At 41.4% G+C, this 16,658-nt stretch overlaps 1 protein-coding gene across 1 annotated transcript in view; it reads left to right on the top strand.

Annotated features, from left to right (window-relative positions):
* TBXAS1 (thromboxane A synthase 1) overlaps window positions 1-16,658 on the top strand; it is a 245,680-nt gene that overhangs the window by 220,158 nt on the left and 8,864 nt on the right. Inside the window, 1 exon segment of the mRNA XM_043966165.1 lies at window positions 5,501-5,592. Coding sequence (XP_043822100.1) covers window positions 5,501-5,592 — 92 coding nt within the window.

Below are 16,658 nucleotides of genomic sequence, written 5' to 3'. Positions count from 1 at the left end.
AACTACCTTATTCGTGTTTCAAGATATCTTCAGATTTGTTTTTTTAAGTCCTATCAATTCTTTTCATGATATCACAGCCTTATAGGATCAAAGGATTCAGAACAGAAAGAGAACTTGAAAATCATATAATCCAGCCCCCTCATTTTTTATAGATGATAAAATTAATTAGTCCAAGGTCATTTACAGGTATTAAGTAGCAGAGCCAGGATTTAACCCCAGGGCCCCTGATTCTAAATCCAATGCTCTTAGGAGGGAAAGAAAAATTGTTTTTTTGTTCATTGAAAATAAATTAGATTAAATTGAAAATAAATAACTGCAGTGCTCTTGACACTAGACTAGACCCATTACTTCCCTTCCCCCATGCCCACAGCGGCATGCTGCTGCACCTGGGATCGTTTGGTTGTTTTTCTAAGATTTAAATGCTACACTATCAAACATGGTCAATGTTTCCGTCTGTTTTGTTTAACTGTACTTAGTTACATGGGAAAGTTCTAAGGGAGGGTTGGGAAGGGGATCTGAAAAGTGACAACAATGTTTTAAAAAGAAAAGCAATGATAAAACCCTTTCTAAAAATATACTGGTGAATGCTAAACTCAATGAACAAAAGAAGAACCAGTCCCACCAACCATTCAAACAATGGCAGAGCTCGAACCCAAGCAACTTCTGCAGGGCATGCGGGCCTATGACAAGGGTGGGGTGCCGGGGTGCTGAAAGGGCAATAACTAAAGCCTGTGAAGCTGGAGGAAGTTCTTTTTTGAGAAGTTCTATCAAGAGACTTCCAATGAGGAATTACACCCCTAAATCCATAGGGGTTTTTTGGAGGCAATCAGGCTTAAGTGACTTGCCCAGAGTTACACAGCTGGTAAGTGTCAAGTGTCTGAGGCCTGATTTGAACTCAGGTCCTCCTGACTCCATGGCCAGTCCTCTATCCACTGAACCACCTAGCTGCCCCCCTGCATCCATATGTTGACTGTATTTTCTTTCTTTTCAAACAGCTAGTAGGGGCAACAGGAAGCAAAGTGGAAAATTCTAGACTTGGATTCAGAAGGGTTGGGTTTGTCCACTCTTGGCTTTCCCATTTGCTATCTGTGTGACTTCTGGGAAGTCGTTCATCCCTCTCAGCCTTAGCTTCCTCCCCTGGAAAACGAGGATATTGTCTAGATCAGGGGTTCTTAACCTGGGGGCTGTAAACTTATTTTTGAAAAAAATTAAAATAAAAATATTTTGATAACTGGATTCAGAATAATTGAATTCCCTTGTAATCCTATGTATTAAATTTTATGCATTTAAAAACATTATTCTGAGAAAGGGTCCCAGGGCTTCACCAGACTGGAAAGGGGTCCTTGACACAAGAAGGTTAAGAACCCTTGATCTAGATGATGCTCAATCCCCCCAAATCACCTTGAATTCATTTCAGATATTCTTATATATGTATATGTTGTTCCCCAGATAGAAGGTAAACCCCCTGGAGGTCAGGGACTGTTTAATCTTTGTCCTTACATCTTTAGCACTTCACACAGCACCTGCAATATACTAGATGTTTAATAACTGCTTCTTGATTGATCTCTAAGGTCCCTTCTGGCTCTAAATAGAGTTTCCAAAAGACCACGATTTTTTTTTAGCAGACCCATGATTTGATGAGCATAGGGAACTCGATTGAGGCTCTTCCTGTACCAAGGCAGAGCCCCACCTTCTCTGCCCCTTTATAGACTCAGAAAGTTATCAGGAGCCCTGAGAGGTCACTGGCCATAAGCTGTGCCAATGTTCCTGAGTATCCTGCATATTCCCAGTCCCAGCCTGAAGCTTCATCATCCCCTGGTGAAGTTCAGATTGGGCAGTTATTCTATCAAAAGCATTGTGTACACAGCTGAACCAGGTAATTCAAGCCAGAGAAAGAAATCTGCTTTGAGACCAGCATTCTCCATCCCATCATCATTCTAGAGTAGCCATGTAGGACACTTGCCAAAGCTGCGCTGACTTCTCTGGGAGCTGCTCCAATGACACATGAAGGAAGCCACCATCCACTCCTCCCTCTTCATTGTACATAGCTCAGTGGCCACTTTCTATCCTGCCTGCTTGGCTGCTAGGTGGTGCAGTGGGTAGTGTGCTAGACTTCGAGTCAGGAAGACCTGAATTTGAATCCTGCCTCTGAGGGGTCACCCTAAATAGGTGACCCTTTGTAAATCACCAAACCTCTCTGTGCCCCAGTTTCCTTATCTGTAAGATGGGTGCAATAATGGCACTTAACCTCCCAGGGCTGTTGTGAGGATCAAATGAGTTAATATACATAAAGCACTTTGCAAACCTCACAGTGCCCTATAAATGCTAGTTATTGTTATTATCATCCGCATCAGAAGACCTGAGTCCTGGGTCAGCCATATACTACCCAATTAACCGTCAGTAGGTCTCTTCATCTCCCTAAGCCTCTGTTTCCTCCTCTGTAAAATATGAATGCTAATCATACCTGGCCTGTGTTACTTCACAGGATGGTTGTGAAGATCCAGTGAGATCTTTGTAAGTATAAAGTGATCTACAAATGTTGTTATTAACTATCACTATTGTTTATCATTATGATTTGCTATAAATATGTCCCTACAGTCCCTACAGAAGGGGAGGGGAAGGGGCATATCACCCTACCCCTCCAGCCAATATCAGGACTGCAAGAGAACAGATCCAGTGGGAGTAGAAAAGTAGAATAGAAAGAGTCCAAACTGGAAGTCAAGAGACCAGGCTTGACTTCCGCCCTTCTGCCATCTCCTCTCCCCATAACCTTGGGAAAGCCACTGTTCTAAGCCTCAGTTCCAATAAAATAGGGGATACAGTGACCTCAATAAGGTCCTTTCTAGCCCCATAATTCTAAAGAAAAATACTGAAAGTTCAGAGGAAGATAGTGATCCTAAATAGGACGAAGTAGGGTTGGGGGTGTGGATGTAACAGTTGTGGACATACGTATCTCTGTGTGTTCTAGGGAACACATGCCACGAATGCACAGACCACACCCAAGTTCTATTCTTGCCTTGTGTCCTGCCCACAATACTTCCAGTATTCCACCACCCCCCCATCCCTGTGCCAGTCAACTCACTGTTACAAGGCTAAACAGAGTGGTTTTTCCTCCTTCCTCTACTTCCTTCCCCTAAGAAGGCTCTAGCATGTGGTCCTGAGTAAATGTCCCAGCAGTCAAGTACAAGGATATTAATATGAAAGCATAGTTCCGCAAATACAGCCTGATTCCATTCAAGCCTCACTCTCATATGTGGTGGTGTCATGAAGGTGATCCTAGACTCTTGAAGACTGTGCCAGCAAAGTGCAGACTCTGACAGGTGCTCCCAAGCTGGAAAGGCTTCAAGCATGGGCCTGGGACAGGCTATATATCTATCACCAGAGCACCAGCCTAGCTGAGATCATCACTAGGTTGGCAATGGGCAATGATTTTTATTTTTGGTCCAGATCAAAGGCCTCCTAGGTCAAAGAGGCATTTTCTGTTTATGCTGTCGAAGGAGTACCAAGACCGACAGAGTCACAGGTATTTAAAGCACCAAGGCAAGTATTTCAGCAGATAAGTGCCAAGTGAACACAGGATAAGAATAAGAAATTTCCTATTGGAGAGGGACGGCATAGTTTTAGCGGATCGAGCTGGCCACTGAGACAGGAAGACATGGGTACATGTCCCACATTTGATACATGCTAGATGTATGACTCTGGGCAAGTCTCAGTGAGCAATTTTCTGCCAATGAAAGTTGGTACCTTCTTTACAACTTCTAGTCTGAGAGACCTGCCTGGGGGTACTCAGAAGTTAAGTGACTTGTCTAGAGGCACACAGTCGGTATGTATTAAATATTGCAGAGTAGTTGTTAATCTCTATTGAAAGAGGGAGTTCCTTCATGGGGTGTTCCTTACACCAGTGAAATCAAAGGTATAATGAAAAGAAAGCACAACCAAAATACTATCATTGATATGGTGGTTTATAAATGCTATTTCAGAGATGCATGGTAAACACAGAGAGGGCCTCGAGACCAGCCTCTGACACTTACTGACTGTGTGCCCCTAGACAAGTCACTTAACCTGAGTACCCCCAGGCAAGTCTTGGAAACTGTAAATTGTAGAGAAGGTGCCAAACTGCATTGGCAGGAGCATTTTCCTTACCCAGGAATTCCATATAACAAAGAAATCACAGGCCTAATTCCTAAGCCTCTATCATTTTATCATCACAGTATCCCTATGAGATATAGATAAACACCTATAAATATAAATAGCTATAAATGTGTTTATACATGCATATGTATGCACATGTATGTGTATGTGTACAGGTATGTGTGTACATGTATTGTGTGTCTGTGGTATGTATACCTATATGTGTACCTATAACTACATGCGCACACACGCACACACGGACACATACACACACACACACACACAGACGATAAATGTTACTACCTCATTATTCAGATGAGGAAACTGAGCTTCAGTTACAGACGGTGTAAGTGATATGCCCAGCTACTAAGTGGTAGAACTGGGGAAAGGAGTTGCTCAGGTTCCCTGCACCCTATTCTTCAATGTACTCTTGCTGCCCTCTGCTGGCAGAACTAATCCATGTGACGCTTTTGTCGACCGCTTTTCCAAAGCAGAGAGAGCCCTAGAAGAGACTAAGTAAGTTATGTTGATTTGTGACCCGCCCTCCCTTCTGCTTCTCTCCCGTGTTGGCCCCTCTCCTCTCTACACAGAATAGATCACATGCATTTGGACTGCATTTGCATTTGCAAATTTATGGCATTCGCATTTGCACATTTATAGACTGGATCATATGCATTTGGATTATAGAAAGAAGCCTCGAGTTGGAAGAGACCTTTAGAGGTCATTCAGTCCATGCTGTTCCATTCATTCAAAATGTATTTATTAAGTGCCTACTATGTGTCATGCATGGCACTAGGTATACAAAAGACAAAAATTAAACAATTCCTGCCTTCTCTGTCTGGGGAAACCACATGTACACGTGTAAGTATATATAAAATAAATAAATAAAAGCAATGGTATACCAATGGAGCCAGCTCCTACCATTTGAGAGCCAATTATTAAATTTTCAGTGTGAGCATTTATGCCTCATAAATAGGCAAATGCTACAAATCAGGGCTTGTTTTATTGTTTGTTGATTGCCAAAGAAGGAAATGGAGAACAGAGCGTGTGAATAATGCAGATTATTGAGAGTTGGGGTTATGAAAAGATGTATAGGGACTGATGTATAGTGAAGTGAGCAAAACCAGAACATTTTGCATCGCGACAGTGATATTGTTTGATGAAGAACTGTGAATGACTTAACTATTCTCAGCAATACAATGATCCAAGACAATCCCAAAGGACCAAAGATTTGGATTATATTTGCTTGTAAGTAGAGGTTTTTATTTTAATATCTGTGATAGGATTCCAACTTGAAAAAATATGGGAAAGCTGAGAATTATTGGAATCATCTTAATACAGCTTTCTTTTTTCTATGCCCTTCTTATAGATTATCCCCAAATTCTGCACATTGGAAGAAGAATTACCTTACCTGGATATGGTGATTGCAGAAACCTTGAGGATGTACCCCCCAGCTTTTAGGTAGGCTAAATCTAACAAGATGAACTTCAATGAGGATAAATGTAAAAGCCTTATGTATACTTGGGTTCAAAAAATTGACTTCATAACTATAAGATAGGGAAGGCATGGTTAGATAGAAGGGGGTTTTTTGTTTTTGTTTTTGTTGGGGTTTTTTTTTTTTTTTTTTGGAAAAGACCTAGGGGTTTAACAACCAAAATAACTAAAGGAATCTTGAGCTCTTTATTTCAGGAATATGGCAATGATAGCCTTCATGTACTTAACTATATAGGGCAGACGTGGGCAGACTGCATCTTCAGTAATGCTTTCCATTTTAGGAAGGAGTTGATGAGAGGGCAACCAGACTGGGGTGGGGCTTCAGGCTCATGGATTATGAGGATTGGTGGAAGGAACTGCCACTAAAGTTTAGCTTGGGAGGAGGGAAGGAGGATAATATTCAGGGCAGTCATAGGTGCTAGCTTCAAGTATGAAAGAGCTTTCATTGGGAAGAGTTTTGGGGTTTCTTTCTTTTGGCCCCAAAGGGCAAAACTAGGAGCAGTGGATAGAAATGGGAAGAGATAAATTTGGGTTTGACATAAGGCAAAAACTTCCTAACAATTAGACTATCCAAGAATAGAATGAGCTACCTTGGGAAGTCATGGTTTCTTCCATAAAGAAAGTCTTCAAGCAAAGATTTAATAAACACTTTTTGGGATATGTTGTATATGGGGTTCTTTTTCAAGTATGAGTTGGACTAAAGGGCCATCGAGGTCCCTTCCAATTCCAAAATTCTGTGAATCTTTTATTTTTTAATTTAAAGAAATTCTATGATTCTGTGGGCTTGACTTCCCTTTCCCTTGCCTGGTGTTGTATAGCACTTACTGTCTGTTTTTGTTGTTCTAGTTCAGTCATTTCAGTCATGCCCAACTCTTTGTGACCCCATTTGGAGTTTTCTTGGCAAAGATACTAGAGTAGTTTGTCTTTTTCTTCTCCAGTAGATTAAGGGGAATGGAAGTTAAGTGACTTGCCCAGGGTCATACAACTAGTTTCCCAGGCTGGATTTGAACTCAGGTCTTCCTGGCTTCAAGCCCAGTGCTCTATCCACTGAGCTACCTATGTGCCTAGTTGCCATTCAGGCTGCCATTTATTGATGGTTCTCTTTTCATGTGTATATGTCTTATTTCCCCAACTGTCCTCTCTCCCCCTGAAGTATAGAAACAATATCTTCTGTTTGATAGTATAAGTTCCCACAAACATAGACTGTGCCTAGCACACCTTGTGTACAGTAAGTCCTCAATAAATGTTTGTTAATAGATGGATTTCTCTCTGAGTCAATAAGTAACAGGGGGAAAATGGTACTGAATAGTATAGTAGAAGGTACTAGATTTGGGGGGCAGCTAGGTGGCACAGTGGATAAAGCACTAGCTCTGGATTCAGGAGGACCTGAGTTCAAATCCAGACTCAGACACTTGACACTAACTAGCTGTGTGACCCTGGGCAAGTCACTTAACCCTCATTGCCCTGGGAAGAAAGAAACAAAGAAACAAAGAAACAAAGAAAAGAAAAGAAGAGGAGGAGGAGGAAGGAGGAGGAAGGAAGGAAGGAAGGAAGGAAGGAAAGGAGAAAGAAAGAACTAGATTTGGAGTCAAGAGACCCAAGTTCAAATGGCAGATCCAATGTTTAATAGCTATGTGTATAATCATAGGATCACTAGAGAGATTACAAAGTCATATAGCTGGTCAGTGTCTGAGGCAAGATTCAAACTTAGGTCTTCTTAAACTTTAAAGTCCAACACTCTATCTACTATACCACACTTCAACTCCGAGTCTTTTTCCTCATCAATAAAAAAGATATGGGGCGGCTAGGTGGCGCAGTGGATAGAGCACCGGCCCTGGAGTCAGGAGTACCTGAGTTCAAATCCGGCCTCAGACACTTAACACTTACTAGCTGTGTGACCCTGGGCAAGTCACTTAACCCCAATTGCCTCACCAAAAAAATAAAAATAAAAATAAATAAAAAAAATAAAAAAGATATAATACTTAACAGAGCAATGAATAGCACAGGGCTGAGGGCTTTGTTTGTTCTAGGGTGCCAACAGACTGATTCTTCCCCCAGGGAGAACTTTCTACTCAGCATCTACCCTCCCTAAGTCAGTAGCACAACAACCTTACTTAGAGCCCCTCCACCCATTTCCCACACATGGTGCCTCTTTCACAGGACCAGCTCCCCCACTCCAACCCCATGAGGAGTCAAGAATTAACCCCCTCTCTCAGAATGCCACCGTCACCTTGTCCAGGCTTTCCACTGCTAGGCTCATTTCTCTTATCCTCCTTTAATGGTCCTCTCCTTGTTTCTCTATGAAAAAATCTTCCTCAAATTAGGAGCACCTGGGAGGCCCAGTGGATAGAGTACTAGACCCAAAGTTGGGAAGATCACTTACTAGCTGTGTGACCCTGGGCAAGTCACTTAATCCCCATTGCTTTAAACATCCAGGGCCATCTCCAGTCATCCTGATATATGTCTTGTCACTGGACCCAGATGGCTCTGGAGGAAAAAGTGAAGCTTTGCACAGCCCTCCCTCACTTCAATACAATTCACAGCAAGTCATGGTATCACCTCAATATTATAGTCCTCTTGGAGAATGAAGGACAAACAACAATCCCTTTCTCTGAAATCCCCATCCATCTCTTCCTTCAGCTCAAAACTTAACCTTCCAAGAAGTTTGCCTAAGCCCAGATTCCACATAAATCATGCCCTTCCTTTACTGAGGCAAGTTAGTGTAAGGACAAACAAAAAAAGCATAAGAAAAACAAGGACATCTGAATCTTAAGACTCCTGGGGATGTCATTTATTAGCTCTGTAACCTTGGCTCAGTTCCTTAACCTGCCTGAATCTCAGCTTTCTGTAAAATGGTGCTAATAATTACTTGCATTGTAACTCTGAGGGCTGTTATGATGAAATGAGATCATGAACACAAAGAACGTATTTGCCACAAGTAGCTGTATAAATTGGTGCTATATTGTGCCTCAGTAATTATTACCTGAAATGTAGTTTCATGTTCCATTCTGGAACTTTTTCATGTTACAATGTAATTCAATTCAAGAGATTCAATCCAACAAATGTATTAAGCCCCTTCTAAGAGCAAGACAAAATGGTAGGTACTGGCCTATAAAAAGGCAAAAATGAGAGTCCCTGCCTTCAGTGAGCTTACATTCTCCTGGATAGAATGGTCTCTAAAGGTTCAATGGGTCTTTGTTTAATATGCACCAATTAAAAGTAGGTGCCTAGAAGACTGGAGCTGGTGTTCTTCTTCTCTCAGATTTCCCCCAATAAGTGATTCTTTAGAGTGAACAAAGAAGTGATCAGATTCAGGGCTGTGTAAACAGGAGTAAGACAAACTGATCTAATCACATGCCATATGTTCAACTCAGCACTTTAAGGAATTAATTTTCCAGACATGAACATCATTAAGATGTACTGTTTGCCTTTTTTTAAAAAGAGGGAATTATACAAACTTGAAGATACTTTTCCGAACAGCTTTTCAAATGGATAATACCAAGTAAAATGTTGCTGTTTTCTATGAATGTTCATCATCTAGCAGCAGGTACTGTAAAAATCCTTCACTGTAGCATCTGCTTTGTTATTCTGCAGCTTAGATCATGTTTCATCATGCAGAAGAAAGATTAGACTGGTTCTGCTTGACCCCAGAAGGGCGATTTGCTCCTGCAGTCTGTTCATCATGGAATATCCTCCCCACCCCTTTCCCCATTAGTGAATTTCTCCCAGAGCCTCCATTTTTGTGGACAAGCCCAGGCCTGCCTGTCTTCATTCCCCATCTATCCCGGCTTTTTACTTTCTCTGCATTTCATTTCCGCTCCCTTCTCTTCTTTCTTTCCATCTTAGTTTTTTGTGTTATCTCCCCTTATGAGAATGTAATTTTGAAGGCTGGGCTGTCTTTCTTTTTGCTTGTATTTATACCCCCAGTGTTTAGCACACTGCCTAGCACATGCTAAGTGCTTACTGACTGCTTGTTTTCTTTCTTGCTATTAGGCAGATTTCAGTTTGATAGAAGGAAAAAGTTTCTAATAATTAGAGACTGGTCCCCAAAGAGGACAAGCTGTTTTAGGAGGTAGTAAGTTTCCCATTATTGGTCAGAAATGTTGTAAAGGGAATTCTTATTCATAGAGAGAATTGAACTAAATGGCCTCAGATGGCTCTTTCAAGCCAAAGATTCTGATTCCTCTTTGAACATGGTACAGAAATAACAAGTTATGGTGGAGAGAGCACTGGACTTGGAATCAGGAACATCTGGGTTTGATTCCTGCCTCTGACACTCACTCACTGTGTGAATCTGGGCAAATCAATTCACCTGAGTCTCAATGTCCTCTTGTTGTTTAGTCATTTTTCAGTTGGTGTCCAACTCTTCACGACCCCATCTGGGGTTTTCTTGACAAAGATACTGGAATGCTTTGTCATTTCCTTCTCCAGTTCATTTTACAGATGAGGAAACTAGGCAAGCAGTATTAAGTGAATTGCCCAGGGTCACACAGCTAGTAACTGTCTGAGGCCAGATTTGAATTTAGGAAAATGAGTCTTCCTGATTCCAGGTCTGGCTCTCTATCCGCTGCACCATGTAGCAGCCCCTAATTGCTTTTTAGGATCAAAAGATTAGAACTGCAAGAGATCTCAAAGGGCATCTAGTACAACTCTCTCTCACTCTTGCTCTCTCCCAATAGATATAGATAGACAAATAGATACATAGATATGCCTATATCTACACACACACACACACACACACACACACACACACACAGAGGAACCTGAAGTCCAAAGTGGTTAACTGATTTTGCCCAAAGTCACCCAGGTAGTGTTTGTTAGAGGCAGTGGTTGAACTCAGGCCTTCTGACTCTACTCTAGCGCACAAACAGTGATGATGACGGTGGTGACGAAAGTATCTACTTCACAGGGTTGTCATGAGAATCAAATAAGACAATGACTTTAAGAAGTTTTGTAAAACTTAAAACACTATATACATGCCACTTATTGCTACTATAATATTATTGAACACTGACTCCTTCTTATGAGCACCTATAACATACAGGCTTTACCCATGTGCCCCTGACGATGACAATAAACGGGAGTCACTTCAATTAAAGATTTGTTTCATTGGGAACATAGATCAAGTTGATCTTATTTGGTATTTTTATTTAAGATATATAACCCGCTAATGCCAAAGAGTTGCTGGTAGGTTAAAATATGTAGCACAGACCAAGGCTTCTTAAACTTTTTCCACTTGTGACCCCTTTTTGCCCAAAAATTTTTTTCGAGACCCTGGGTATATAGGTTTATAAAATAGGTATACATAACCTTTTACTGTTGCCAAATTTTTCATGACCCCCACATTCGCTTTGTCATAGACATCTCAAAACAAAGTTAAACCACCACACAAAGGATGGTGGGTGAGCAAGAAAAAGGGGGAGTAGTAAGACCATGGGACTGATTCATCAACAACAGGTCATGTCACCCTAAACCCATTTCCTTTTTTTAAACAAGATTATAATTACAATTATAATTACAATAATGACAATTAGAGAAAATGTTGCCAAATACATTTAGAACATATTGTTATTATTAAAAGGATTGTTTGTTGGCATTTAGAAAAGGAAACAATGATCACTACGAGCAAATGCAGCTTCATCAAGAACAGGTTAAGCCAAACCTCATTTCCTTTTCACAGAGTTCCTAGACTTATGGTAAATCAGGAGAATGCTGCGGACACAATCTACCTGGATTGTTTTCAACAAAGCATGATATTCTTGTAGACTAGATGGAGAGATAGTCGCCAGATAATAGTAGTTAAGTGGATTCAAAAGTGTTTGAAAGATTAGACCCAAAGAATAGTTAATCATTAATATCCTCTTGAAGGGAGTACCACAAGGATCTGCCCTTTGTCCTGCACTGCTCTGCATTTTGTCAGTGACTTAGATGAAGTAATAGATGACACGTTTATCAAATTTTCAGGTGACACAAATGTTAAGTAGAGCTTATCAACTTAGCGCTCCTTGGCAATATTGTAAAGGAGCAGCTGAGCTGACCCAGTTAGTTACCTTCTGGCTGTTTGGAATGGGGGAGGGGAGCACAAAGGAGCGGCTTATATTGAAAATAAGTGCATTTTACTGAAAAGGAGCAGGTTGAAGCATCCAGAAACCAGAGTTAGAAAAGCAGGAGTTCAGGGGCAGCTAGGTGGCGCAGTGGATAGAGCACCAGTCCTGGAGTCAGGAGTACCTGAGTTCAAATCTGGCCTCAAACACTTGACACTTACTAGCTGTGTGACCTTGGGCAAGTCACTTAACCCCCATTGCCCCGAGGGGAAAAAAAAGAAGAGCAGAAATTCAAATCCTGCCTCTCACCAGGTGGTATCAATTTTCTATCTATAAAACTGGGATAAAACACTCCCTACCTCTCAGGACTGTTGGGAGGCATAAATTAGATAAATTGTGGAACATATTTTGCAAATCTTAAAATGCTGTATAAATGTCAGTTATTATCATAATACCTCATTTTCCCCGGCAGCTTCAACCAGAAGAATAAGTCTTTGGAAAGTGTAGCCCCCAACATTTTAGGTTAACCAGAATGAAGGTGAGGTTTTCTATTTATGAACTAAGCAGAACTCCCTTGATTCAAAACTGACTTCTTCCTTAAAAGGAGTGGGTAAAGATCTCTACTGACCTTCAAATCTAGCAGAGATTGGCATCCATTACCACCAGTTCTCAAGAAAGCCAAGTGGAGTAGGTATGGTGCTTACCACGATACCTGACTTGGCCAGAAGTCGGAGGAGATTTAAAGACGCAGGACTTCCATTTTCTTCTCTTAACTTCTCTCTCCTCTGTGATTCTGTTTCTCTTTTTCTCCATCTCTCTTTCTCTTTTCTGCAGAATGAAACAGTACCTCTCCCCTTCAAAAAGGGAAATAGCTAGTAGCCTCTCCTTCATTTTCTCTCTCTCTGTTTCTGTTTCTCTTTCTCTATCTCTCTGTCTCTGTCTCTGTTTCTCTCTGTCCCTTTGTCTCTGTCTCTCTCTGTCTCTGTTCTCTCTGTGTCTGTGTCTCTTTCTCTTTGTCTCTGTCTCTCTGTTTCTGTCTCTTTTTCTCTGTCTCTCTGCCTCTCTGTCTCTGTCTCTGTGTTTATCTCTCTGTCTCTGTGTCTATCTCTGTCTGTGTCTCTGTCTCTCTCTTTCTCTCTGTCTATGTCTCTGTCTCTGTCTATCTCTCTCTGTCTCTGTTTCTGTCTGTGTGTGTCTCTCTCTGCCTCTCGATCTTTCTATGTTTCTATCTCTCTCTTTGTCTCTGTCTCTCTGTCTCTCTCTGTGTCTCTGTCTCTGTCTATCTCTATGCATCTGTCTCTGTGTCTCTGTCTCTCTTTTCTCTGTCTCTATCTCTGTCTTTGTCTCACTGTGTGTCTCTCTTTCTGTCTCTTTGTGTGTCTCTGTCTCTATGTCTCTCTGTCTCTCTTTTTCTCTGTCTCTGTCTCTCTGTCTCTGTCTCTTTTTCTCTGTCTCTCTGCCTCTGTCTCTGTTCTCTCTGTGTGTCTCTGTCTCTGTGTTTATCTCTGTCTCTCTATCTCTGTCTGTGTCTGTGTCTCTTTTTCTCTCTATGTCTCTGTTTCTGTCTCTCTGTCTCTGTGTGTGTCTCTCTCTGCTTGTCTCTCTGTGTTTCTCTGTCTCTCTGTGTGTCTCTGTCTCTGTGTCTAACTCTATGTGTCTGTCTCTGTGTCTGTCTCTCTTTTTCTGTCTATCTCTCTCTGATTCTGTCTCTGTTTTTCTCTGTCTCTCTATCTCTGTCTCTGTCTCACTGTGTCTCTCTCTTTCTGTCTCTGTGTGTGTCTCTCTCTGTCTCTGTCTGTCTATCTGTCTCTCTCTCTCTCTGTCTCTCTCTCTCCCCATGACCTCAAGGGAAGCCCAGCCAGGTCCAGGAGACAGATCCATTGTCAATATCCTGAAATAATTGTGTCTTATATTTTTAAGCTTATTGCTGAGGATTCTTTTCTCATCATAATAGGCATCATATATACATATACATATATATTTGTATGTTTGTCCTAAGCTGGTAATTTCCTGACAATCCTTATGTCCTCATTAAATAGTTTCCAATAAATATTTTTCTCACAAACAAAACTGTATGTGTTAATTTAAAGAGTTTCATTCTACCAAGAGTCCTGCTGACCATGCCCAGAAAAGGTCCCTCTGTGAAGATTTCTAGCCCTCCACAGCTTCTCAACAAAAATAATGAAAAATAATGGGAAGGAAAGGGACCTAGGGGTATGTCAAACTATACTACAAAGTATTGCTTATTGAAGAGTTTCAGTCACGTCCAACACTCTGTATGGAGCAAACTGCCTCAGTTTACCCAAATAACTCGAGGAGACCACCAAGTCAAGCAGAGACAGATTTATTACATTCCCGTAGGAATGGGCAAGTTCAATACATGAACCGCGCCAGCCAATACATTCCTTGACCTTATATAGGAATGCTGGTCAGAAGGGAAGTCCCCACACACACTAGGTCGAGCTCACAATCTAACATCCAATCCTGTCTCACCCAGGGTATGTGTTCAGCTCGTGATCAATGTATGGAGACATGCATACGTGTTCCAGGAGCAAGGGGGAAAAGGGGAGGGGGAACAAGGTCAAACCAAAGGAAGAGGAAACAGGGGAGTGACAGTCAGATGTTTCAGATCTCACAGTTCCCACTGACTCCCCTCTCCAGGCCCCTGTCTCTAAAGATATTCAACCTGAATAACAGGAAGAGTCACTCAGGTGCTTCAGCATTGTTAAGGATGACAGGGTTAAAATTTATCTTCGGCTATGTTGGGAAGTCAAAGAAATAGAATAAAGAATAAAAGAATAACACATTGTTGGGACCCTAGGGTCAAGGGGATTCTGCTCTGAGAAAAAGAGACATGTCACTTAACATCTGGTCTCAACTCAATTGCTGCATCCTGTGCCCCGTCCTTTCTTCTTGAGTCCCGAGTATTGAATTGGTGGGCAAACTCCCTGACCCACTGACTGGGGTTCTGACACATGATGGATTGCAGACAAAACTAATATGTAGCTGACAAGTGGGGAGACTGAGCAGAAGTAAAAATACTGTTAATTGGCAATAAAACTTAAAGGAGACAGTGAGAATTTGACAAGCAATAAACTTCTAAACGAACTATACTGGGGCAGGGCTGGGTACCTTCCAGACCCCATCCTCAGAGTTTAATCTGACTCAAATCCATAATCATACCATACAACTCCGTGACCCCATACAGGGTTTTCTTGGCAGAGATACTGGAATCGTTTGCCATTTCCTTTTCCAGCTCACTTTACAGATGAGGAAACAGACAAACTGTGTTAAATGACTTGCCCAGAGTCACACAGCTAGGAAGTGTCTGAGGCCAGATTTGAACTCGGGAATATGAGTCTTCCTGACTCCAAGCCCCATGCTCTATTCACTACACCATCTAGCTGCCCCCATACTACAAACTAGTCATCATTAAAACTATGTTAGTGAGGCAGCTAGGTGGCGCAGTGGATAGAGCATTGGCCCTGGATTCAGGAGAACCTGAGTTCAAATCCGAACTCAGACACTTACTTAACAATTACTAGCTGTGTGACCCGTGGCAAGTCACTTAACCCCAATTGCCTCATTTTAAAAAAAAAAACTATGTTAGTACTGACTAGAAGAAAGAAAAGTTGATCACTGAGATAGACTAGGAACTATTCAGGCGTTCTCTGGTACATTTAAATTGTTATCACTCTGGGGCAGCTAGGTGGCTCAATGGATTGAGCACCGGCCCTGGAGTCAGGAGTACCTGAGTTCAAATCTGGCCTCAGACACTTAACACTTGCTAGCTGTGTGACCCTGGGCAAGTCACTTAACCCCAATTGCCTCACCCAAAAAAAAAAAAAATGTTATCACTCTGTTTCAGTCTCTGTTGATCTTTAACCAAATGCCATTTCCCTCTAATTTAGTTCTTGAATTTCCTTCCCCAAGTGTATCATCTGAATACACAAAGGTACACTAACACCTCTATATCAATCTATCTTTTTCCTTTTGAATAAGGTCTGACATACCCTTCTGTAGTCATTTTCTAGTCACAGGTTCTATCCAACTAAGTCTGTGATATCTATGAAGCTCAATGTGTCTTCTTAAATTAAGATCTCTAGCTCATCCCCCTGGTCACCTATTCTTTGTATACTTGTATATACAGGTCACAGGTCTTCTTTTGTTCTGTCTCCAGTGAACTCCTGGGCCTCTCTACTGTTAGTCTTCTTTCTACATGGTCACTGCTGTCTATGGCATTTAACTTGAAGAATATATTTAGGCAGTTTCTTCCTCCCCTTTGTTCTTATCAAGGAAAAGCCCTTTTGATTTGATTTACAAGACTCCAAGCAAAGACATTCTTTTTTTTTAAGTTTTATTCATACCTTTTGTTTTTAACATCACAGTTATTAGCAGGCATAACCCTAACTACCCTACAGCTTTCCTTTGTAATCAGACAATGCATTGGCCACATTTGGCAAATCTCCACACCCATAGTTTCCCATGTCTCCAATAAAAAGCAGGGGATACATTTCTTCACATGTCCCCCTGGGAGCCAAAGTTGATTATTATAATTACACAGCATTCAATTTTGTGCAAATATATCCTTACTGATTTTCACCAGGTATACTCCATACCTGACCAGGAGCTTACTTTTCCTATCTTTTAAGTTAAACTCAAACAAGAACTTTTCATGCACATAGCCCTTTATTTAATGGACTAGGAGTAATATAGTGAGAAGCATGTTCAACTAGTTTTAAAAGGTAGCAACAATGCACTAATATATAATTTATTTATAGAGGATTACATTTTACAAAGGCAGGGGGTAAACGAACAATCAAAACTCAGTAAAGGGGCAGCTAGGTGGCACAATGAATAGAGCATCGGCCCTGGATTCGAGAGGACTTGAGTTCAAATCCGGCCTCAGACACTTAACACTTACTTGCTGTGTGACCCTGGGCAAGTCACTTAACCCCCATTGCCCCACAAAAAAAACCTCAGTAAAGG

This window comes from Dromiciops gliroides, chromosome 5 (assembly GCF_019393635.1).
Source record: "Dromiciops gliroides isolate mDroGli1 chromosome 5, mDroGli1.pri, whole genome shotgun sequence".
Classification (NCBI taxonomy): domain Eukaryota; kingdom Metazoa; phylum Chordata; class Mammalia; order Microbiotheria; family Microbiotheriidae; genus Dromiciops; species Dromiciops gliroides.
The sequence above is the reverse complement of the archived record's forward strand: the minus strand, read 5'-3'. Positions and strand labels throughout refer to the sequence as shown.